Source organism: Typopeltis vanoorti, chromosome 13 (assembly GCF_054136105.1).
Source record: "Typopeltis vanoorti isolate ZY-2024b chromosome 13, IOZ_Tvanoo_1.0, whole genome shotgun sequence".
NCBI lineage: Eukaryota > Metazoa > Arthropoda > Arachnida > Uropygi > Thelyphonidae > Typopeltis > Typopeltis vanoorti.
The window spans coordinates 95,049,628-95,075,516 of NC_143561.1; the positions used below are offsets into that span (position 1 = coordinate 95,049,628).

Here is a 25,889-nt window from a genome sequence, read left to right on the forward strand (position 1 = left end):
CATGTTGCAATAGATAAATACATTGTTAAGTCTGACATCCATTTTCCTTCCTTGATTCACTGCTTTGCCAAAAGGAACGTAGACACGATTTTAAGAACATTTACTGAGCATTTCGCTCTTCATTGTGAAATACGAATAGCGATCATCAGTACGGAATTAGGAAAAATCGACACGTTGTCACTACAGAACAGCTAATGATAATTTTCCATTATAGTGACCAGCATCCGTTACACTGACGGTGTATCGCAGATGTTGCAATTCATATTATGCGTTTCTTTACTTATAGCATTGCTACATCGTTAATTTTTTAACAACATATAAAATAAAAATGTGGTTAGCACTTAGAGAAATTTGGGCAGTGCTACTCTACTTTATTCACGTGTCACTGACCCATTCTGACTGTTAATTTTTCGTGATGTCACTTGAACCTTGTTTATTTTTGAACGGTGGGGAGGGGATAGAATGTATCGTAAATTTGCAATTAGAAAGCTCAACTTTATAAACTGGCCACTTAATTTGTTTGGACGTTGATGTGCACATCCAGTACATGCGAACTCCCATCTAAAATATCTTGTGAAAAGGATCTTCCAGAGGAATCTTATGATAATTAATGTGGACGATATGGAGTAATAAGTCTCATGATAATATATTAAGCTATGATATAAAGCGGATTTCAGTCCTGAAAGTCACAAAGAGTATTTAAAATAGGAGCACTATAACTTGCTCCCCTTACCGTTACACAAATATTACAACAATGAAAACCGAGCATTTGTTGGTCTGTTGCGTATGAGTTACGCAACAATGTGTTAAAATCTAAATGCCAGCAGCAGCAATGCTGGCAGCAAAGTATTGTTGCTAGAAAGCTCACACAAGGCTTACCGATTTCATTTTGTCTAAAAGAAAAATTTGTTTCAGCTAATCCTTCCTAGTTTCTGGTGGTTAATATTTCTCGGCAATAGTAAGTTCATTCCGTTGAGAAAGAGTGCCGAAGGGTTGTTCCTAGACGGCAACAACAAAAACAACAACAACAAAAAAATCTAATAACGCTTTGTTAAAGTTAGCAAAGGAATATGCTTTGCAATCTTCTGCCTAAAGTTCGAGATTAAAGGGACAGTCACTACATCCGTGTGTCGGAACGCTAGAGAAGAAAACTCATCATAAACTCCGTACCTTATAAAGAGAAATGTGAAACGATGGGGAAGGGGGATCACTACAGTCAGTTAACAGTCTGTAGTGTTCTAACGTTTCGTGCAATTTCCATAAACTTTAAACAAAACCACATGACACAGAAGTTCATTGTTGGCATAAAATAGACAACAATTAGTTAAAGCAACAGAGTAGAAATTAATGCCATTAATTTTTCATTGTTAGGATTTCCTATTAATGAACTAACCTGCCATCGGTTTCCAAACAATTAACTTTTCATTGTTGACAAAGCATTAATCAAGCAGATTTATTCATCTGTACACAATGTGCTTAAAATAATTTATTGGAAATTTTAATATTGGCATCTTCTGCTGCTTTACGATACGCTAAATCTGGTTATTAGGGAAAATGTCACGGATTACCATCAATAAAGTGCGCGCACCCATGAAATGGGGATTAAATTGAAGGTGGGTGTCCTAGTCCGATTAAAATCGATGGCGCTATCGAAGAGAATATTAACCAATGAAGGCTTTACCATAAACGATCATCTCTTAAATGATTTAGAATGATGAGCTATCTGCAAACCAGAGGAGAATTTTGATACTTAAATCACCGCTAATGACTTTCGGCAATTTTAATATTGCCGAAAGTCAGTAGCGGTGGGATTATTGGATGGTCATATACAGCATTGATCAATAGCCGTCAAACACAGCGGAAGGACATAATTATATAAAGCAGAAGTTAAGCAGAAAAGATACAAGGTAACCACAGTAACAAAACTCGTTTTTATTTGCACTGAATGGTGACAAGGAAATCGCGTCTGGTTTATTTCAGGAGATTGCTTCAGGATAAGAAATCCTCTAAAGAAATCTCTAAAATGAATACTCGATTGGGTTGGAAGCTAACATTTTGGACTTTAACTTCATAATGGATACAATTAGCACATTTCAGCAGCCTCGTTCTTCAAGTATTTCCATAGTGCCCCCTACACACACCGATTCAAAAATACAACTGTTCCTCAGAGCATATTTTCCAATCTCTCTTAACTTTGTGTTTTAAGGCGTAGGCTCTGAATGGAATTGTTGCCAAATGGCGTAATAAAATATTGAGTTCTATCAATCTGTTGTATTATTCTTAATAGTTAACAGCGTCAACTGTTACGTCACACAACAATTGCATCCTCTTGGTTACTATTACCAACAATAACAATTTAAAAGAAATTTGCTGAACGAAGTACAGCATTTTACAACAAATTAAAGCTTTTTTTTCACAATTTTATATTCCAAGTGTTCAGAAGAGTTTCATCGCCTTCACAAAGGAATAATAGATAAGATAAAAATGCTCATACATACGTCTCCATCAAACTTTATAGGACAATACGATGGGAAAAAAAGAGAAATAGTTCAAAATTAATTTAGAAAATTAAAAACAATGTAATTTGTAATAGCAATTATGATAATGATCTGCTTGTTCTCATATACATTGAGTTAATAGTTTTATTTTGATATAAGTTTAACACACCTAATTATAATTTACCTAACTTTTCTATTAATAAGATCCAAGGTAGCAAATTCTCTATGGGAGAAGAATCAATCGACCGTGAGATGCGGTGATTGATTCATTCAATCCAATACCCTTGGAGGGTAAGGGATGGCAATGTTGTAGCCAATGAAGTTCTAGCTGAGGCTCGGCTATTGCTGTTACCCTCCTGCCATGATCAGAGCCTTAATTGCTCAATAACACCTTATCCCTACAATGTCCTCTACAGATAACGGGGAAGATGAAAAGCATTCTTGCTTCGCCCCTTTAAGCCAGTCCTTATAAGGAAATCCGTTTTAGGCTTTTGGCAGTGAATTCTCTATGGAATTAGGTTTAGGAACCCTTGGAGGGTAATAGATAGTAATGCTGTACTAATGAAGTTTAGCTAAGGTGTTGCTGTTACCCCCCAGGGGCGCTGAGATTCGAGAATTTTGAGTTCGCTCTCTTAAGGTTTTTGCCTTAAGGGAGCAATTTGAGTCTCCGGGGAAGTGTTCTCCGGCACGGCCAGCTGAGGGGTTTGTCGGTGAATGCTTTTCTTCGGAATTTGAGCGGCTCTGCTGGGTGATGCCGTGTGGGTGGAAGGCCATCACTGAGTGGAGCCAACGCTGAGATGGACGGTCTTTCGCCCACGATTGAGTGGCCTAGAGATCGTCCGAATTTTTAGAGACGGCTTTACCTTTAAATATGGCAATGCTGTACCAATGAAGTTAAACTGAGGTTCGGCTATTATTGTTACCCTCCTGCCATGATCAAAGCTTTAATAGCTCAATAACCCCTTATCCTTACACTGTCCTCTACAGATAACGGGGAAGATGAAATGCATTCTTGCTTCGCTCCTTTAAGCCAGTCCTTATAAGGACGAAAATCACTAACGGTGGAGAGGAATATCAATCCTGGGAGGGTATCGGAAGGAAATGTAGCTAATGAAGTTCTAACTGAGGCTCGGCTGTTACTCCCTGGGGCGCTGGGTTTGAGAGTTTTGCCTTGAGGGAGCAAATTTGAGTTTCCGGGGAGGGGACTTTGTCTGTGGATGCGTTTCCCTGGAATATGAGCGGTTCTGCTCGGTGGTGGTGCAGCCAATGCTGAGCTGGACGGTCTTTCGGCCACTATGGAGTGGTCTAGGGATCGTCCGAATTTTTAGAGTTGGCTTTACTTAAACATCGGCAATGACGTAGCCAGTGAAGTTAAAACTGAGGCTCGGCTATTGCTGTTACCCTCCTGCCATGATCAGAGTTTATTTATAAATCACTCACTTTAAGAATGATATCGATCATATTATTAGATTGGGGTATTTGATTTACATTTTTGAGTGATATGTGTTGCACATTAGCATTTTTAACTTTTTTTATTATTTATTAATTATTTAAATCTATATTCATTGGCGAGTGACGATGAAGGTATAGAGCAGTGGTCCTTAACCGGTGTTCCCCGGAACACTTCAGTTCCACGAACTGGTTACAAGTGTTCCGCCGGTGAAAGATATCACGTGACATTTTTCAAAAACATTACCGGCAATATTAAAACCTGTACTAGACCAAGTTGTAAATATGGCAAATTACATCAAGTCAATACCTTTAAAAGCAGACCTCTTTAAAAAAAAAAAAAAAAAACTGTGCGTATCTATGGAAGCCAAGTACGAATCTTTGCTTTTTCGCACTGAAATAAGATGGTTACCAGGGATCAAGTGCTATTCCGAATTTTAGAACTTAAGAATGAATTATTAGAACATATGAATGAATTAATGACAGACGAAAGTTTGAAAGCCGAATTACTATTAAAGTGCACGACATACAATCCAGATTTAAGTAAATTGACTGAGAAGATGCAAAATCAAAAGTCTCATTAGTGAATTTTAAATTAAAACACGGAAATATCTATTAAAATACATAATATTGTATTTTTGTTTGGACTAATTCTTTTTGCAAGACAAATTCTGACTTTTTTTGTATTATTATACTTACTTAAACATGTTTTGTGATTAAAAACTTAATCAAACTTAATGTTGTTTTATTTATTGAACGTATAAAAAATTTATATGCAAACATAAAAGTGATATTTGATAGCTGGAAGTACTGAATTAAAACCAAATTTACCTAAGTTTGAACTAACTGCAACTTTGAGTCACCAGGAAAGATCGAATTGAAGTTGTGGCTCCCAAAGTTTTGTTTTAATTAATTTTTTTGGTGGAATGGCTCTTTGGATTAAAAAGTTTCCCGACCCCTGCTGTGGTGGAAAGAGTCCGAGTTAGCTAAACCATTTTAGAAAACTACCTTCTCGTGTCCCTCGGAATTTTGCACGGTATATCATTATTTTGTATAAATAAACCATTCTTAAGGTTTATAAGATCTAAAAGAGTTATTCAAACCACATTTTCATTTTAAAATAATTTTTATTGATATCTTTAAAAATCCTTTAATGGGTAAATAATTTGGTTACAGATCCAAAATGTAAGTGCGTGCATTTTTCTATATCTGCGCAGTAATAACAAAATATGCATGTTTATAATTAGATGATCAACTTCAGCGATAGTATTAAATACGCAATGGGTTGATCCATCACATTTCCTTTGACATTCATCAGCATTACAAAGGTTCACAAGTGTCGGTGGCGTAGCTACAATAGTAGTTTCGATCACAAATCACTAAATAACCGGTGGAGACATCAGAATACGTATCGTTGCAGTATTCCCTTGCTTCTATATAAGAGAGAGAGGAAAAAAAATCGAAATTATAAATTTCGTCAATAATTAGACTAGCCAGCAAACTGCGCATGCTCTATTTAGAGAGTGTACATGTGCGCATGCGCCGTAACTGGTTTTCAAAATGTCTGACATCGCGGGATGTATATTTCAAAGCAAATAAACATGTTAAATATGAAAAACATTAAAATGAATTTAGAAATATTTTATTTATTTTCTATATAGTATTACAGTATTTAAAATTCCGCATGCAGTGTCGCTAAAAATGTCCATCTGCAATTAATGATGAGAATGCAAACGACCGTCTCGTTAACATTCTCAACTATCATTAGAGGAGTTGATGCGGTTTCTTTCTTAGTGTGTGTTATGAATAATAAATGATCACTTACGCGCTACTCTGGTGCAGGTGGCACAGCAATGACGAGGGCAATTGTTCGGTGTTGCGGGGTCATAAGTCCAACCCATTTTTTTGCAAGTGCTTTCATCAACTGGTCGACATTTCTCGGGACATTTGTGGTGGGCTTGGATCCCTTCGTAAATCACGACAGCAATAAAAAGCGAAGCAAATAAAACCTAACTCCCCAAAGAAAAGAATTATAAATTACAGGTCAACAAAATAACTCTCGAAATAAAAATTTAAATAAATTATTAGGAGTTAAACGGACGTATTTAATGTATTTTATGAATGAGCGGGGCAATGACAGCGCACCCGATTAACAATAACCTTCTGGTACTCACCTGGGCCATTTCTAAAAGGGTACACTTGCGAGGAAAGGATGCCGATGAGCTCCGATACTGGATTAGAGGTAAATGCGGAGAGTGTGAATGTTGCATTTATAAGCGGTGCTCTTGGAGGTGACGTGGAAAGGAAAAACGAAACTGGTGCGCGAAATGCGAATTTCTTGCGTAAAAAAACTTGGTGTGTAATTCCACGTGTGGTGAAATGACATCTCTGATCTGTCACATATCGACGGCTTTTGTTCCTTTCCTATTCTCATGCAAAGATGGAAAGAATTAGTAATTCGTTTGTGACATTACAAAATGCATTTTAGCATCGGTGTAATCTCCTGTGGTGACGCAAACTAATGTCAAAAGCAGCAGGAGGGAGGGAGTTTATATATTTCAGGCGCTTCACAGGAAATTCGACGTTTGTCATAAATATCCTTCACAATAGAACCCAGGCAACATACTCGCCAGATGTTGCACCATTGTGTGATCCGCCCTTCCGTTCCCGTGGCTTTGGCGGAATTATCAGCCCACCACTGAGATGATAACACACTTTAACAGATGTCAAGGAAGATTTATTAAAACTATCGTTAAAAGTGTACGCATAAATAAATTTATATTAGTCACCGACTAGTAAACCTCAATCTTTTCTCTCGTTTTTATCTCTGCGCTTTCCAGAATACCAAGAGTATTGACAGACATATTTCAAACTGAATCGGCATCTATTTGAATTTTATTGTTTGCCATTGAAGTCAATGAAAATGATTTATTTAACGTGTTGTTAAAGGCCGTTAGGACCATACGAACAGGTACAGTACCATCAGATTAAACCAATATTTTTATTCTATTTTTTATGTAAACTGCATGTAGTTTTTGAGCGTTTGTTTTGCACCTTAAAAAACGGTATTTGGGTAGAAAACTCCTGATAAAGATTCCTCCATCTTTTACAAGATTCGGACCCAGGCCTTTCCCACATCGGGTTTGTCAGTAATTTATTATTAGCTTTTTGGTTTTGTGTTTTGTAGTATTAATCAGCAAAATTGATAGCACAGATTAAAACATTAAAAAAATCCAGATATGCATAACAATTGCTTTATGTTCAGTTTGCAAACAGAAATTATCTTGATATATTTAAGTAATAAAATACTAGTCTAAATTTTTAAAATTTTGGCTAACATCAGTTACAATGTACCGACAAGCGAGCCATAGAAATATCAATGTAATGAAAATTGCTTATAATGAATCAGTGTGATTTTAGCAATTTTTGATTATATAAATACAGTTTCATATTTAGACAATTCACTACGCTTAACTGTTAAGGGAAGTTAATCCGAAATCTCCCATTTAAGTGCCCCCCCAATATGCATCGTTCCTGTCACCAAGTGGTGAAAACTGTGTCAAGGATTAGCATGCATTTCGCTACCTCAATATAAATATTGCATATGTAGTAATAAACCGATCGATACTGGTATACTTTTCTATTTTCAAAATTATTTTTATTATTACAATATTATTCCATCAATGCTGAGAACCACTATCCCGTCCCTATAGTGGTTCTCAGTAAGATCTGCAAAATACCCCTCTACAGCTGCAAAGAATCAAGAGGTGACTTTTAATTCAAAGAAAAACGCTGACCAGCGAGGAAGAGTTTTAGTTTTAGGAAGAGATAGCCAGATGGAGCCAAATCAGGGGAATAGGGTGGATGTTCCAACAATTCAGAGTGCAGATCCCTTAATTTTCCAATTAAGGGATCTGCACTCGGAATTGTTGCACCTTAATGAATCTGCACCTTAATTGTCAAAACATCTTTGTGGGCAGATGCGCTGCCCTGATGAAAGATGATTTTTTTTCTTCTCCAAGCCGGGTCTTTTCTCATGGATATTTCGTCTAGTCTGGTTAAAAGGTCGGAATAATATTTCCCGATTATTGTTTTACTCTTTTCAAGATAATTAATAAACAAAATGCCTTTAGCATCCCAAAACACCGATGCCATGATCTTGTCTTCTTTAGCGCTGAACAACCGGCTTCTGTCCACTGTTTGAATTATGGTGAATCCGAGTCTAATCCATAGTAATAAATCGACGCATGAAATCAGTTTTATTCTTGTTAAAACGCTCCAAGCACTGTTCAGAGAGTTTCATCCGAGTGCGTTTTTGATCTGCGCTGCACCCATCTTGCAAAGCTTTTTCATTTGCAATTCTTCATGCAAAATACATCCAACACGTTCCTTTGAAATGCCTATTGTCGCAGCAATTTCACGCCCTTTGGCTCGCCGATCTTGCAATACATATCATGCACTTGATCAATAGGCTAGTACGGCCACGATTAAACTAGGTAGCCCATTTCTTAATTGTCGAAAACGAAGGAGAAGAGTGCCCATAAACTTTAATGAACTTCGAAAGCATTTCTTCACCCCTTCTTTTACAAAAAATTTTATAACCCTATCCATTTCAAGGGATACAGACACCATTTTGGATTCCGACAGCTGTATAAAACAAACTACTTGACAATGAGTTGCAATTTTACATGGATGCTTATGACAGATGTACCAATTTAGAAAAAAAAAATCTTGCCGATAGTATTGCCATTTATGGTCGAGAACTTTTCAGACCACCCTCGTGTGTGTGTGTGTATAATTTCTTAATATAATAATTAAGAAATAATAAAATCTAATACTACTTTAGCATTTAATCATCTCAAGTATTCCTCAAATCATCATTGTACGGAGTTTTCCGTCAGTAAGACAAAGGTAGCTGCCAGGTTTCCTTCTAATTCCATTCTGATCAAATGGAATTAGAAAGGTCCCTTATGTAAGCAAGTAAAAGAAGAACAATCTCTTACTTGTCTGTTTCTAAAAAGTATAAAGGATCACTGTAACAGGTATCTTATTTACTGTTCAGAACAACTGCTGATCATCTATAAATTTAAAGAAAATTTCAAAAAGTAAGCATTTAAAAAAAAAAGCAAAATATTCAACAATGTGCTTCGTAGAGTTGTCATCAGGATATTGTTCGTAGCGCCCTCTATGATGAGATATGAAAAAGACTGCTAACAATTCATCTATTAACGATATTCTGCCAACAATGGAAATTATTTTCGCCAGTTAGTAGACGCAGACTACTATTGTTGCCACGAAAACACCGTTTTTATATCTTATATTATTACAGTTTAATCAAAATATTCATATTATGTAGAGGTATATTAACATAATAACATACAGATCTAGATCTATATGTTATGTAGATTCTAGATCTACATAACATATTTATGTAGATCTAGAATTTCCAGGGAATTATACAGTCGTCATTAGTTGTAAGTTTGCTTTGCCAAAGAAACTGAAAGCGTGGCGTAATATACGTTTCTATTCATTAAAGAAAGTATTAAAAATAAATAATGAAAATATTTTATGGATGTCTTAAAATTTTCTATCTGAATTCTTCCATTTAAGCCCTTCGTAACTAATATGGTTTCGACGAAGACTTTGGTAATAAAAGACTTGGGTTCGAACCCTGTTTAGAAGAACCCATATCAGGCATTTGTAACTGAAGGTGAGTTCGCCGGATGCTGGATGGTTTTCTCCCTGAAACTAGGAGTTTATTTCACAAAAGCAAACCGGCTGGAAGAATAGACATTGAAGATTACGACAAAAAGGATTAAGTAACATATTTTCGTCGGATCTAGTTTCGAAAGGCATATGCGAGAAATATATTTTTTCTTAAATATTACAATGTACTGAATGAAAATCTTTCGTTTTTGCTTACGCGATGGTTAAAGAACATTTTCCATTTCGAGTGAACAACTGCAGTGTGCTACCACCCCTCGTCCGCTGGGGAAGAGAGGAAATTGCATTTTTATACAATAACAATTAGGTTCCAGCATAACACAGCCAACAGTAACGTGCAAGAAGTCATTTTTACAACCTCTAATTATGCAATCAAGACTTTTTTCCTTTATTCTTTTCTATTCTTAGAAAAAAGTAAGTAATATTTGTGTTCTCAAAGCGATTCTTTCTAATAGCGTTGTTTCTTTACCTTTTAAGATGAGTTGCCTTGGTATTTACATACTTTGATGTCGTGATAGGCAGGTTCTGATTGTCTGTCTGTTAGTAACATGAAGCCCACAAACGCATCGTTTTATTCGAAGAATCGTTACTGCATTTTTATATCCGTCATTTTTGTTATGATCAGAAGGTTAACATGTGCTCAGATCTCACACGTAGTACTTTAATAAATCTCATTTAATCAACCAAGAGATTTAGATTGAAAATTCAGCTTTATGAAAATTAATTCGGAAAACACTGCACAAGTATTGATTGTAAGATATTTGCATAATGAAACGCTTTTTTTTTGTCTATCAAAATGTTGCTGATATCACAAATACGTGGATCATAAACAGTCCTTCAATTGAAACAACCAATCAGCTTTTCGTATTGATTTTACAGGCTTATCTTTTATATTCCCTGAATGAGAAGCCTGTCAAAGCAACACGAAAACGCCGATTGGTTTCCACAAAATCCCCGAACTGATTTCGCATTACGGATTTTTTATCTGTTTTACGTTGAGATTTTGTTTCATATTAAATTTTATATTCCATTATGTATCTATTTATAGTTTCTTCCCTTTTTTCTTTCATCTACTCTCGCAGTGTGACCATAGTTAATATTAAAATGCATTACAACACTTTCGAAAGCTTAATACCGCTCTGTAGTTAAGAGAGACTTCCGAAGTCTGTCTTAAGTTCTCTGTGTCGATTTCGACGTCATCATCTTCTCTCAGAAAATGTATTATAACTTAAGAGAAGTTTTATTGAATGTACCGAAGTGGAAGATAAAAGACCTTTGCAAATATAATTTTGGAAGTCAGAGATAAGATAACATTAACACGAGTAGGAAAAAGCATCGGAACTACATCATAAGTCGTTTCTATATTTGACGTGTAAGACATTGTAGTCATGAGGAAAAGAAACCTCTAAAGGGGCAGAACAGGAATATAAAATGATGTAAGATCGAATTTTACGAGGGTGAAAAAAAAAAGCTGGATTGGTTATTTTTTTACAGTAACCTTGTATTGTTTTTAGTAATCTTAAATAAATTAAATGTTGTTTCTATCGTTGAATAGATCCTGTTCCTTTGAGAATTGCTCCTTTGATTTACACGTGTAGGTGTGGGATTTGTCAACGGCAGAGAAAGAATGCAAACTGGTGCGATGATTAAAAAGGTAGAAGTGATGTCGGCAATCAGTTGATGGATGCGACTTATCGGAATAGAGGAGAACTCCAGAATACGGCAGCATATAAAGAAACGATGCTACGCAGTTATAAAAAGTTGGAATGAATCATTTGCTCTGAGGAGAACATGAGTCAGGTTTGCACAGAAGGTGTAGATTTACATTTAATTTCGAAATAAGCAAACAGGAGTCAGAAATATTAAGGCTATTCTTGTGAAAAGATTCAAAAAGAAAAAAGCAATGGATAAAAAATTAAAAATTATATACTTTTTAATGAAAACCAAACTACAAGTGCATTAGCACACGCACCTACTAAGTAGCGATATCATTTATGTATGCTACTTTTATTTTAGTGAAACATTCCATTAAATGCAAAGACAAAAAAGTTGTAATACAAATATAAATTTCGCCATTAGATTACATTTGTCTATCCTGGCCATTATCCTTGCATTCTGCCAATCATCCTCTCCACTGCTGACGTTGTCTACACGTGTTGTCGTTGTAGTCACAGTAGGCATCATCATCACAAACCAACACGTAGCCTGACGTCGTATCGCAAAAACTGCCATTGCAACGATCTCCTATGGCTGTGTGGAAAAACAGAGAAAATTATACCAAATCTCTATAACTAATAAAAAACAGCAGTTTTGAAATATTAGAGATACTAAAATGAACTTGTTTTAAAAACAATCACAGCAAAGCTTCAATACATAGCACATAGTCCTTATAAGGATAAGGACTGGCTTAAAGGGGCGAAGCAAGAATGCTTTTCATCTTCTCCGTTATCTGTAGAGGACAGTGTAGGGATAAGGTGTTATTGAGCTATTAAAGCTCTGATCATGGCAGGAGGGTAACAGCAATAGCCGAGCCTCAGTTAAAACTTCATTAGCTACAGCATTGCCATCCATTACCCTCCAAGGGTATTGGATTGAATGAATCAATCACCGCAATCCATAGTCTGGTTCTACATAGCACATAAAGCTGTGATCATGGCAGGAGGGTAACAGCAATAGCCGAACCTCAGTTAGAACTTCATTGGCTACAGATTGCACTACGTTACCCTCCAAGGGTATGGATATCAACCCAACTCTGCTCCACATAGCACATTCTTAAAAGAACTGGGCGATGGACAGAGTCCTTGACTCTTTATCCCGTCATCTGAATGAAGATAATCTGTGTGGATGGAGTGTTATTGAGCTAAAAAGCTCTAGCCATGGCTGGGTAACGGCAATAGCCGAGCCTCAGTTAAAACTTCATTGGCTGCAGCATTGTTACCCTGGAAGTCCTAAAAAGGACTTTTTTAACCATAAAATAGTTTCAAGTCATCTATTCTCCTCCACATAGCACATCCTTATAGTCCTTATAAGGACTGGCTTAAAGGGGCGAAGCAATATTGCTTTTCATATTCCCCGTTGTCTGTAGAGGACAGTGTAAGGAAAAGGTGTTATTGAGCTATAAAGCTCTAATCATGGCAAGAGGGTAACAGCAATAGCCGAGCCTCAGTTAGAACTTCATTGGCTACAGCATTGCCATCCATTACCCTCCAAGGGTACCAATTTTTGTCGTCTCGTACGACATGCATTAGCTACATTGGTGCTATTCTTATCCTGGCAACCACACGGGGAGCACATAGCACATGGAAATAACCTAAAAATTTAAATAATATATAAAAATCTAAAAAAGGTGTATAATAGTTATTCTTTTTTATAAGAAAATTTTTATCGTTAATACCCGATTAATATTTTTATACTCAATTATTTAATATTTAAAATGTTTTAATATTTGACAAGAATTCAATAATAAGTATAATTCTTTTATTTGCTTGTTCTTCGACTATTCTGAAATTGTTTCTTGGTTGTGTCAGTCATTAGATTATATTTTCAAGTCTGTTATTCTTAATGATTATCGGTCAATAAACTTTGTCATAAATAGGTTTAAGATTTGTTTTGATAACATAAAAGTATCAAACTAATCCTCATTCTTTCTTCTATCTAACTAACAACTTAAGTAATTGTGCAGGAAAAAATAAACTTATATTAATAAATCTGTTTAAACTACACTGGCGCAATAAAATGATACGAAAGTTACCTTCCCGTCCTTCGAGTTGCACTTCCTTTTTCAATTTGGTAAATAAATCTTTAAAAAAGCTCATATATATATATATATATATTTTTTTTTTTTATATATATATATATATATATATATATATATATATATATATATATATATATATATATATATATATATATATAAACAAATATATATATTTGTTTATATATATATATATATATATATATATATAAACAAACATGTAGGCTCTCCTAACCTGGATTGCCTACTGGGACAAGAAATTAAAGTAATCAAACCGACCGTCTACTGGAAAGAAAACAACTCTACTGATATTCTCTTATAAACTAGAAAATGCTGTAATAAGATCTAAATTAGCGAATAATACAATGCTAGAGTGCTATTAAAAAAAAAAGAAGAAGAAGAAACAATTGTTGGCTGTACAAAGCAAGGATACACAACTACTTACCAACTCGTCTGTAGCATACTGGGCAACAGTGACGAGAATTACAGGAGTTCGTTTGCTGCGGCTGAAACTGCCATCCCATTCGGGTACATTCATTCTGCTGCACCGGTTCACAGTAGGTGGGACAGCGATGCTCGCCACGGACAACGCTGATAGCCAGGACAAAGATTGCAGCAAATACTACCTATCGAAAGAAAGAAACGCATACAATGAGAGAATATCAGGAGCTACTTATTAGTAAAATAAACCACCTGAAGTAATATAATTATTGACCGATTAAGAGTCTCAAGATACATTACCTTGGCCATTAGTAAGAAGAAATTGTCGAGATTAAGGCTCAGAGTTTGTGATTTTGCGGACCCCCTGCGTACTTGGGATCTTTTATACGCAAGTCTGAGGGTCGGTTTGTACCTCAACAAAAGGTGAGTCATCCAAACGAAACACACCACTCTGACAAGTATTGTTCATTTCATAGGAAGCGTGTTTTCATGGAAACACACGTTTGGCTGCAATAAAGTAAACAACACCCCTGTCAGAGGATAACAAAGGACGTACTACCTAACCTTGCTCTACTTTTGACGAAGTATTACAGAAAATTCAGAAATTTTTCGTAAACGTGGTGTGTATGAATCATTTGTTGATTGCCATTTCGAATGAAGAGAGATGTTTTCGTGGAGTCATCCTTGAATAACACAATGACCTCCCTTTGTTTAGCTATTGACAGTGTTGTCTGTGACATTTCCTAACAGTGTTTTCATCGCAGATTCGTCACTGAACAAAGAAAACCCTTATAGCCTAATAATACATATCGTTCGCGACGAACCAAACATCATTCCCACCCAAAGTGCGCGATCGTTTTTTTTTTTTGATTTATTAGACGTACATTTCATTAAATTCCTATAAGTTAAAATTAAAACGAACCTAAGTAATGCATGAAATATTTCTTAAATCTGTATCACCGAGCTGAATGGGTGGGATTTTTGCCCCTTCTTGATATTTAGGTTTTCCTTAAAAATTAATCTTGAACACAGAATTACGTAGAATTTTATATAGAAAAAAGTTGTTTCTTTGACTATAAATGGTATTTTTATTTAATGAAAATTAGCATTTTTGATTAATAATTATGGGATTCTTTTTCAGCGAAACTAATTGTAAGGATTACTTTTTTCAGTGAGCTTATTTAATATAAAGCATTTCTTTTTAAAACTATTTAAACCGGTGTTAGCGACTCCGATATGAACAAATACGGTTATAATTTAAATTTGACCGCATTAACTGGAACGAAAAATCAGCGACATTGTCGTCGTAAGCCCTGAATATTTTTTTTTCTTCTTAGTTGGCATCTTCATATTGCAAGTTCGCAATTAGGGTTCTAATGCACAGAGGCCCCGAGGAGCAAGTGCATGGGAAAAGTTCCCGATATTACTTTGACTGTAGATCGGTGTCTGTTCATAAGGCCGGTTTTCCCGTTCTTTCAAAAAAAAAAAACCAAGTTTCCGGGGGACGAAAAAACCCTACCTCCGTATGAGACCGGTTAACTCACCTTTAATCGAAAGGCACCAGAAAAAAGCTCCTCGCGTCACTGACGGAAATAGAATGTAAGTCTTTCCCATCAAAGAGATTACTTGTACTACAATCCATCTATAAGGCCACGCTGTCTGACTGATGTTCTTCGTATTTTATTGTGTTTGCAGTTACTACAGGAGAGAGGTACAAAATGAAAGAGGCGGGGGGGTGGAAGGTCTTTGTTATTCTAAGATAGGATGGGCGGTTGTTGCCACCATAAAATCGACTTTATTTTTAACAGCAGCTCTGGTGTCATCGACATCAAACATCGCTTTAGGAAGAAACCTACGTAGCACCTGACAAGACTGCCTTGTGTAATATCAACGGAACAATACCAGCTTATTTTCCTTTCAATGTACACAGTCGAAGCAAGCGCTCGGAAATAACTTCTGACGCGCTATCGCAGCAGGGACATAAATGAAAATCAAAGCGCGTGCCATCTACCTTCCCACACTAGGAAAGCGTTGTTCTCCATACTCTGTCTATTATTCAAGAAAGCTCCCTTTTAAGATGTCCGCATTCGTAAATGTCACACAAACTCATTCGCAAATAAACCAAATGGTTAAGTGGCTGAGAGTAAACAGAATACGAATGTTCATACGTATGCGAACGCTAGTGTCGCCTCGGTTTCCGAAGATTCGTCGCTGAACTTCTTTCGTCTGGAAAGAAATTTAAGCAGGCAAAATTTTTTTGTGCTACGGTTCGATGTTGCGTTGCTTAAACTGGAATGCACAAAAATACGATTGGGTTGGGAAAGAAACTGTTAGTGCAGTAAACGCTCCGAATTCCATTCGTTACCATGGTTACTAAGTATTTCTGTGAATCATTTTACAACACTTCATTTTCGATACTTCAGAAACATCAAATCGATCAGTGAATGCCCACTGCGTCAGTGATATTGTTAGAACTCAAGGAAATGTAAGAGAGAAACTTAGAAATCTCTACGAAAAAATACGTTTGGTTGCTGTTAGGTAGATACTGCTGTTTTTCTGTCTTTTACGGTTCAAATTTAAAACGAAGTATAGACAAAATTCTAGTTTCGTTTCTTCGCAAAGCAGCAAAATATTTCCCAGTTTGAACTATTAAAATTATATTATATTATAATTAGGGTATAACATAACAGAAATAGCTTGATGCAAATTTTTAAAAAAATTTAAATATAGTTTCTATCTAAACTTAAAATTGGTTTATTCGGTAATAGATAAGTTTTGCTTAATTCTTCCTTAAGTCGACTTTTTTGAATGATATTCTTTAATATACAACAGAATTACACAATTTCTAATAGATGGTTTACATAATACACAGTTAATAGACTACTACACATGTGTTAAGGCCAACTATATATTTCACATTAATACGAAATACTAATAATGTGTTATTATATAGAAATACAAGTTGCTCACATTTTCTAGTACACTTAAATGGTATAATTCATTGTAAAATTATATTACAATTAAAAATATGTATGTTTTCTCTCTTTATATAATTCCGATTCCTAGGCTGTACAATGGGTAACAATAATTCTTGTCTGGCTGTTCGTCCATGCTATCACTTAAAGGTAGTGCCTGTTCTTAGAAAAGAAACGAATTTCACAATGTTCGTGTGTGTTTGCTGATGTTGGGATGTCACGAATTCATTTGATGAATATCGAAACTAAACGAAGGTGGGTGAAATTAAGACTATCAACTTTTATGTTTACAAAATTGTCAACGTTTTCAAATAAGGCAGGTCGTGTATACTAGTTTTAAACTGTTCTAAAAATTAATGTATTTTTAAGAAATAATATAATGTATATTATACTCTTTATTTACTCTTCAATTTTTTAAAATGTTTTTAAAATCTTTAAAGAATTTTAAAATTTCTTATATACCTTTTAAAATTACCTATATTATTATAATTTAATGAAACTAGTAGAATAATACAGAAACAGAAATATCGGTACATCCCCGTGTGGTTGCCGGGATAAGAATAGCACCAATGTAGCTAATGCATGTCGTACAAGGCGACTAAAATTGGTACCCAGGGAGGGTAATGGATGGCAATGCTGCAGCCAATGAAGTTCTAACTGAGGCTCGGCTATTGCTGTTACCCTCTTGCCATGATCAGAGCTTTAATAGCTCAATAACACCTTATCCTTACACTTTCCTCTACAGACAACGGGGAATATGAAAAGCATTCTTGCTTCGCCCCTTTAAGCCAGTCCTTATAAGGACTATAAGGATACAGAAATATCGAGGGTTTGGATCAATCGACCGTGAGATGCGGTGATTGATTCATTCAATTAAATACCCTTGGAGGGTAAGGTGGCAATGCTGTAGCCAATGAAGTTCTAACTGAGGCTCGGCTATTGCTGTTACTCTCCTGCCATGATCAGAGCTTTAATAGCTCAATAACACCTTATCCATACACTGACCTCTACTGATAACGGGGAAGATGAAAAGCATTCTTGCTTCGCCCCTTTAAGCCAGTCCTTACAAGGACTATAAGGATACAGAAATATCAATATCAATTTACAAGGAAGCAATCCTTGTCATCAAATTTGTTGTTCTTGATCATTATCAGTAATGCATGTGGAGGTTTTAATATTCCAAAAATTAAGTTGTAAAGTAACTTGAATATTTTGTTTATAGAAACCAACAATAAGTTGCGTGTTTTTTATGAGTTAACCATTCTTCTAATTTTCTATCAATGTATTAAATGAAAGAAGCAAAGCTAAAACCATCGCGTATTAACATAACTGATGTTGAAAGTGTTGTACCCAAGTACAAACTACAAGGAAAACAGTTACAAAGAAATTCATGCATTCAAATTAATTATGTCGGATCTTCTTGAATTGCGTTTAGAACATTTGCTGCTACAATATTTTACGCCGTTTATTCTGGTGGTTGACCTAAACCTAAAAAAAGAATAAATCAAATTGTAATATTAAACTTCATTCAAATTCCCTTAAGATTATAAGGAAGTCCCTTATAATCTTATCGATTTTTCTTTAATATCTGATACGTATAATCGGTGTCTTTCTTTGTCTTTTTGCGATGAGTAACGCAGACTGGTGTGACTCAACGAACCGACACTCTTTGTCTGCAGAGCGGATGTGTTCCGTAATCACCTCAACATTGGCACGAGGATAGAAAGAAAAAAAAAACACTAGTTCACAAATTTTACATATGTCGGTAAATAATAGTTGATATTACACTGACAAAGGAAATAATGGCGTCCTTTGTGTGGCTGCAATGAAGCAGTTATAGGGATGTTTACAAGTGTAATGAAACACACGTCTATCAGTGACACCTTTTAAGCTTGTTTGCTATGCATATGCGTGCGTTCATTCTACTGTTTTAGAGAGTACTTTGGTATATTCTATAAAATAGTGGCCTGTGAGTATGAATCTGAATGTAACGTGATGTTTAAGGGGCTTTTCAGCACAGAACCAAGAAAAAGAAGACCTTAAATTAATGCAAGAAAAGTGGAATATTTTCCCAATTATTGTTGATCTTCCATCTTCACCCTCGGGAGAATTAAATCCGACTTTGATTTATTCACAATTAGTCCGTAACAAGCACTTCCGGTGTAAAGAAAGGAAAAAAAAAAAAAGGAAGAGAGAGAGCGTAGGTTCTGCCCGCGCAGCAAATAGCTCCAGGCTATTTGTGTGTGTAATTCACATATCCGCGGGGTATAATCATCGCCTTGGACACAACCATTAGATCTCATCCTTACTGAAAAGCGACACAAGAATTTCAGGAACGAAATATTTCTAGAGTTAATGAAGTGGTTATTCAAAGAATTCTCATTCTAGAGAAGCATATTTAACTCCGTTTGGTTGTGTTGGTGCGTACTCATCAGCTATTATCGTTAATCACGAACTTCTGCAATCGAAGTAATGTCCAGAACTCTCACTATGCACGAGGCATCTTAAGAACGGGAAAAAAACTACAGGAAATGAAAGCTTATTTTTGAAATTGTCTAAGAAAGAATGTAATAAATTAGAAATGCAGGCAGAATACGGCTGAAAAGAAAGAAGGAGATACTTTGTAAATAAAATTACATTCTTGTTTTTTTCTGTTCATAATGGAGTTACTCTTTATGCGCATGCGTAGAGCATGATTAGACACTACAACAGGAAATTGGGTTATTTTTATCGAGTGCCGATAATCTGAGGGTGATTTGATGAAAAGGGAACTAATAGGAACAACCTTTTTTTTTATTAGCGAGTAAAACGTATGGTAAAATAAAAAAATATTAATTGTGTGGGATATTTTTGTGGAAAAAAGTTTTCACGGTGCTTTTTTTATTATAAGCAAATTAAAGAATGTTCATTTTCTTAATTTTGTTTCGTTTCGCAAACTGGTGACAGGATGAATTTCAATGAAATTTGGACTTTAGGATCTTTGTTAAATGAATTTTGATTGAAATCGACAAAATTTAAAAAAAAGCAGAATTATATGCTTATTACCTACACAGGAAAGAAACTGTCCACAAGTGATCGGTAAAAATGACCTCGGTTGAATTTCTAAGAAGATAAATTGTTACTAAACACGAATCAAATGTGTTGGATTGTCTCCGATTAATTCCATCCTTTTTTTGATATTTATTCCGTATTAACTCTTAAAATACTAAGATCTACCCCAACTGCTTACATTTTTGTCTGGCCTGATATTCGCCTTGATTTTTTTTCTCTCTCTCTCCATATACATTATTGTCATGTATTGATTCTCCCTCGCCATAAGATTAGGAGACTTGATCCGCCAGCTATGCTGTTATCTATTTTTACAAGTAGATTCATTGGTTTGTCTTCTTCCAGCTAAGCTGAAAGTCACTCAATCAATATCCTATCAAAACCGAAAATGAAACTCGCCTAGGACGGACGTGTCGGCGAAGCGGACGTCTGTGTACAACACCAATATTCGTAAACTTCTGATGTGTGGATTATTCTCTTCGATTTCTCTATGTGCGTGTGTTTTCGTTTTTCTTTCTGAATCTACGGATTTTATTCTTTACTTTTAGATGGGCGGCGAAATATCCTCCCAAGTGGAAATAAGAACGAGATGAGTCCATATTCTCGACAGCAATGCATTAATTCGCTCTTAAAATGCACCTCAAGACTCTGAACAAGAAAGGGGAAAGAGAAGTTGAAAGAAATCAAAATAAAAACTGACCACAATCCATTTATATCTCAGTCCGTTCTCTCATCAATCGCAGGAGTTCCCATATTAAAAGAGTCAAATTTCCTATTTTGTGAATATTTCGAAGAAGAAAAAAAAAATCATTGGTCTTCACTGTCATGTGATTTATCACATCATTACGGGGGAGCCTTGTCAGCATTCTCATACTCCTTTTATTTTTTTCTATGTTTGTTTTCAAATTATAGCAGTAATAAAGGTATCTATTTGCCCTTATTACTGCTAAGTATGCTGAAATGACGAGATTATTTTGTTCGTAAATACAGTCTAGAGTAGTTTGAATTGTCATAGTTCTTTCTTTTTGTGCCAATGAATCAGGTCGAACTCGAAAGCTTCTGTCAATTCGTTCAAATCTGTCCTCACAATGTGACGCCACATTTCGGAATAAAAATGACTTTTGCGCAATTAGTTAAGAAATTCTTCACCATGTGTCGCTGCAAACGTACATAACTGTTCTATCACAGAATAACTACGAGTTCTGAAAAGTATAAAAATAAATAAATCGCTGTTTTTATTGATCAAACTGCCTCGCATCATGCAGAGAAACGATTCTGCTTCAGAAACTACTATCCATTTGCAGGAGCAGGTCACTTACGGTGACAGTGAACGCTAGTTGACGGGCGACGCTACGATATGAAGTTTTATAAATATGGCGCAAAGGATGAGATTGTTTCCTATAGTCAACCTCATAATTTTCCTAAGAAGAAAAAGGAAGCTGTAGAAATGACGCCATCAACCTTCAGAACCTTTCAAGGTCATGACTTTAATGACTGACCCTTTGATGTGTAGCGTTATTTTTCGGCTAGAAGAGGCGATACAAGAAGGGCGTATTGATTTACGTGTAGAAACGTGTATTTGAAGAGCATCTGCCAACTTCTTCGCATACTGAATTCAACTTTCCCGCTTCATTTGCCAAAGTGGAGTATTCTTGTAGCATCTGATCCTTCGCACCATTTCCAGTTCTCAACGTAGCATTTACTTCCTGCTCCTGCAGGAAAAGCCATCACAAAGGGCTCTAACACTTGCCAGGAAATCGGTTTATCCTCTCCTGTGGCCGTTAATTTGTCCGCCTGGTGGCAACGGTCTTAGCAAGAAAGTGCAAGGTGGAACAGAAAGCGAAAGATCAAAAATAAGACGTGAGAAGAATTGCTTCACTACCAGACGGAACTTTCAGTTAGATAACAGACTTACACACGTTTTAAACACACGTGACCTCAAAGTAAACCTTCTCCGATGATAATAAAAAGACATCTCATGCGTAGCAATGTAAAAAGAACGAGTTGGGGGTAATCTCGGATCGAGTTTGCGAGCGTGCACAATTGGAAAGACTTCCTTTGAGATATTAGTAATTGTAAATATTTATCAGAAGCGAATTACAAGACAGAATAAAATGTTTATAAACATTTTAGTGACGCACCTCATGGAACGTTTCCACTGTACAAAAATATTCCTTCACATCCTAGATGCAGCTTCAATTGTCGTTCTAGACAGGCGGTGTCAAAATGCGATGTGACCTTCATAAGCGGTGTACAAATTTAAAGTGAAATCCGATTGGTTTTATAAACATAAAACATCTTTTCACAGTCCCTTCGTAAAATTTTACTTTAAACGTAGATGAACCTACGGATTGTATTGGGTAGAAATCTGACGTACGTACACGACTATTGAACAGTTCGATAGATTTGTTTATTTCTAGCATGATTTAATTGCGAACTGCTCGATACTTTGGAATTTGCAAATGTTCAATCAGTAAGTGACCAATCTGAATTTATTCTGTTGTAAGGAGCCCGCTATTGGTCTGAAATTAATCTGTTCTTTGAAAACCTACCCCTGTTAATATTCTAACAAATGCTTCATTTTAACTTTGATAGAAATAATCCCCACAACAATAAGGTCATTAAGAATATCCCTTCCTATGATCATTGTTAGAACTACTACAACAAATACTCTAATATACCATTGTTGTAATCATTCCATCTACAGATCACCATGGCTAAAATCGTTGCGAAACAACCATTGAGGAAATGCTAAGAGCTCATCTCAAGAATACACAGCACATTTCGAAACATTTCTTAGAATTTGCATTGGATGCACTATTTCTGACAAATTGAAACATCGATACCTATCAGAAATATTTATTAATTTCTGCTAATTAACAAGAAAGGTTGTCTATTCAGTTTCTACCCGTCGTACAAATAACTGAACTTTCGTGACCAAACATTTCCATCGTCACTGATTGCTCCGCTGACCGCACCCAGTATTGGGAATGTTTATTTTCATAATCATGATTCCTTGTGCTACGTCAAATTGCTTCGTACTTGGATTCCATTTTTAAACCACGGTATGGAATATTCTTTGTGCCCTTCCCATTCTTCTGCTTCCGTAATACGAATCGTAATAACCCAATTACAAGGATCTGCTTACCTCGCGCAAATCACCTGTCTGTCTTGTGTACCCATCGGCACACAGACACACCCTTTTGTCTTTTCATGGCTACCGAATCTCTCCTACTTATTGGCGTTTTTAATTAATTCCTAATTATATTTTTCACTGCTTCCATTGGAATTCTTTGTCAGTCTTCCCACGGTCTCTATGTTACGAATTTCTGAGCCGTACAAAGGCGAACATCCAAACGAAAGTGACGTAATTGAGCCCAAATACGCATCCCAATAAGTGGCCTCCTATTAGTTTCTTCTACTTCACGTCTTTGTTAACATACTGTCAACTATGTCAGGGTAGTTATCAGGAAAATCTGGTAGCTTTTGGAAGGGAACGCATTCCGCGTGCCTATTTTCAATGCTTGAAATGTTCTTAATGTTCTGAAGTCTTAAGGAATTTGTTGCGTTCATCTTGTCTAGCTGATGATAGAATAGGTTGAAGCAGCAAAAATATCAAACGAGGAATAAAATAGGCAGTAGTAGTAGATGAAGAATAAAAATCTCGTAGGAAGAATAAAATCTAAAATAGACAGAAAATGATTAAATGAATTGTTCTAATACGATGAAGAAATCTAAACTAGCCATAATTGCAATTCACTTTACCCTTAGAAATGGAAATTGCTACTCCTAACTGTCATTTGTCCCGTCTGCCTATTCACAAGCGAACTGTGGAGATTTCTTTCGTGGGTGTTGTTAGAAAAGGTCATTATTATGAGCCTAATAATCGTATCCTATCATAATCGATGCACAGCAGCCATTGCAGTTTGTAATTATTTGGTGTCAACCATTATTTAAGGTGAAATATTGAAGTAATGTTTGAATCTTTCATCAGTCGAGATGAGTCACTAGTTTCCAATGAACGGTTTAGGCTTTATTAAAGGACATTCTTCTTCTAAATGCTGCTCTTGAAATATCGACAGTGTTAGCAACATAACAATTAGAAGCAACAATGTAACAAACGTCATTATTGTTAGAATTGCTTTTGATCGAAATTAGCTCGTTATTATTACGAATACTTCTGCTAAGAACATTTCTCAGGGAAGAAAATTAAAAATAACATCTTCCAGTAGAGAAGCTTTAAACATCGGTATTCTATGTTAAGTAAATTTTTTAATTGAAATGGAAAAAACTGAAGAATTTGTTCTTGTAAGACATTTTCATATCGCAATGCGTACGTTTTTGATTAGCTGCACATAAAAAGCGGACAAAGTTTGGATTTCCATAATTTTTATCTAAAGCTCTTTCGGGAAATTTGCAACTGTCACATTCATTCTTTTTTCCGCTCCCCCTTACCAAAAATCGTTGATGACATCGCAGCGAAATTTGCATACGGCATAAACATAATAAAGTTATTCGGATTACATTTGCTATCCGATTACTATATTGACTATGGCATGCAAAGTTCTTTTTTTTTAATCACGATATGATCAACTGATGGGTAAGTCCACAAAGTGTATTTTTCGTTTAAAACACTGACTAAAAATCTGTAGGAATTTTCTAGACTTTATGAAGAAAAGCTGAGGATTTCAGTCACAGCTATCATAACCAGCTTTTTTTTCAAACTAGCTTCGGTCAGTGAAACACACACCGAAGATTCAAATGTGAGTAGTTACAAGCAATTCATTGACTGACTGGTGATCCATCAGGATACTTTTAGAAGTGCCATTTTTTTTTCAAAGTATTGCTAAAAATATTATTCGAGATCAATTGTTGAGGATAACATTGTTGGCAGTCTTTCTCAACGTTTATTCTTTACCACTTGAAACATTGTTTGCGGTTGGAACTAAATCATTTCTGAATAAATTACGAGAGTCTATCACAATAATTTCTTTCTTTCTATCAATAACGTTCATAGTCTTGATCACTCAGGAACTTCTGTTAGTGTTGCTATTGACACGTTCAAATTATATTCTTTCGTCGAAATATTCATATTTGTATAGATAAAGAAATAATAGGAAAGTGAGAAGAACATATATCGAGAGAGAGAGAGTTTAAGGAATATACCATGTTCAAATTGCCGATAAACGACTGTAAATAATTATTAGTAGAGATTAACATATTTGCTCATCAAAGCCAGCTGCGTTTTCGCTATATGGAACTAACTACGCCTCGCTGATCACTTGAACTTAATCGGAAAGGAACTGCATTGACGATTTAATAGCACTAATATAGTTATACGTACCTCACTTGTCATAAGCTCCATCGTAATTTATGTAACTGATCATTAATGAGAACAGTCTTATGCCTATTGCAAGGCGCAACAATGAGGTTTAGACTAATGCGATCTGCAACAATGAAATTTTTTAGACTAAACACGCTCATAGATTTGTAGTTTGCTATAGTAGTTTTCTATATTTGTAGTTTTCTCCCTACAAAACTGGTGAGAGAATCTAAATTTTTATAAATTATTAACCGAATAACTACCGCCTTAGAAAACAACGTAGAATATTTGACCCCATAATTGAACTGATTCTTGACAAGCGTCAAGAGCTAAGTGAAGACTTAAAATTAACGACACAGCAGACCATGAATAAAAGATGTGCAGCAGAAAACAACGTTAACAGCAAATAGTGCTCAGAGACTCGCCTTGGGACCAATTACATCAGAGGACTGTGTAATATATTTGAATTACTGGTTTACTTTCTTTTGTGACAAGCTTGTATTTCCGACAGGTTGAAGAATTCACTAAAAGACACGTGAGGAGCAGTTGCCCATCAATCGTAGATAGTTTTAATTAAATAGAGAGAGTGGGAAGGAGATGGTTTACATCATACCATTACATTGTAATGGTTACAACTATCGTGAAAGAGAGAAAAATGTGTGGATTATACTGGAATA

At 35.6% G+C, this 25,889-nt stretch overlaps 1 protein-coding gene across 1 annotated transcript in view; it reads right to left on the minus strand.

Annotated features, from left to right (window-relative positions):
• Positions 1 to 11,765: 11,765 nt before the first annotated feature.
• Positions 11,766 to 25,889, minus strand: part of LOC150100386 (uncharacterized) — a 34,840-nt gene continuing 20,716 nt past the window's right edge. Inside the window, exons 3-4 of the mRNA XM_090402646.1 lie at positions 13,871 to 14,051; positions 11,766 to 11,921 (exon numbers count right to left, since the gene is read on the minus strand). Coding sequence (XP_090258772.1) covers positions 11,794 to 11,921; positions 13,871 to 14,051 — 309 coding nt within the window. The 3' untranslated portion in view covers positions 11,766 to 11,793. The remainder of the gene's footprint in view (positions 11,922 to 13,870; positions 14,052 to 25,889) is intronic.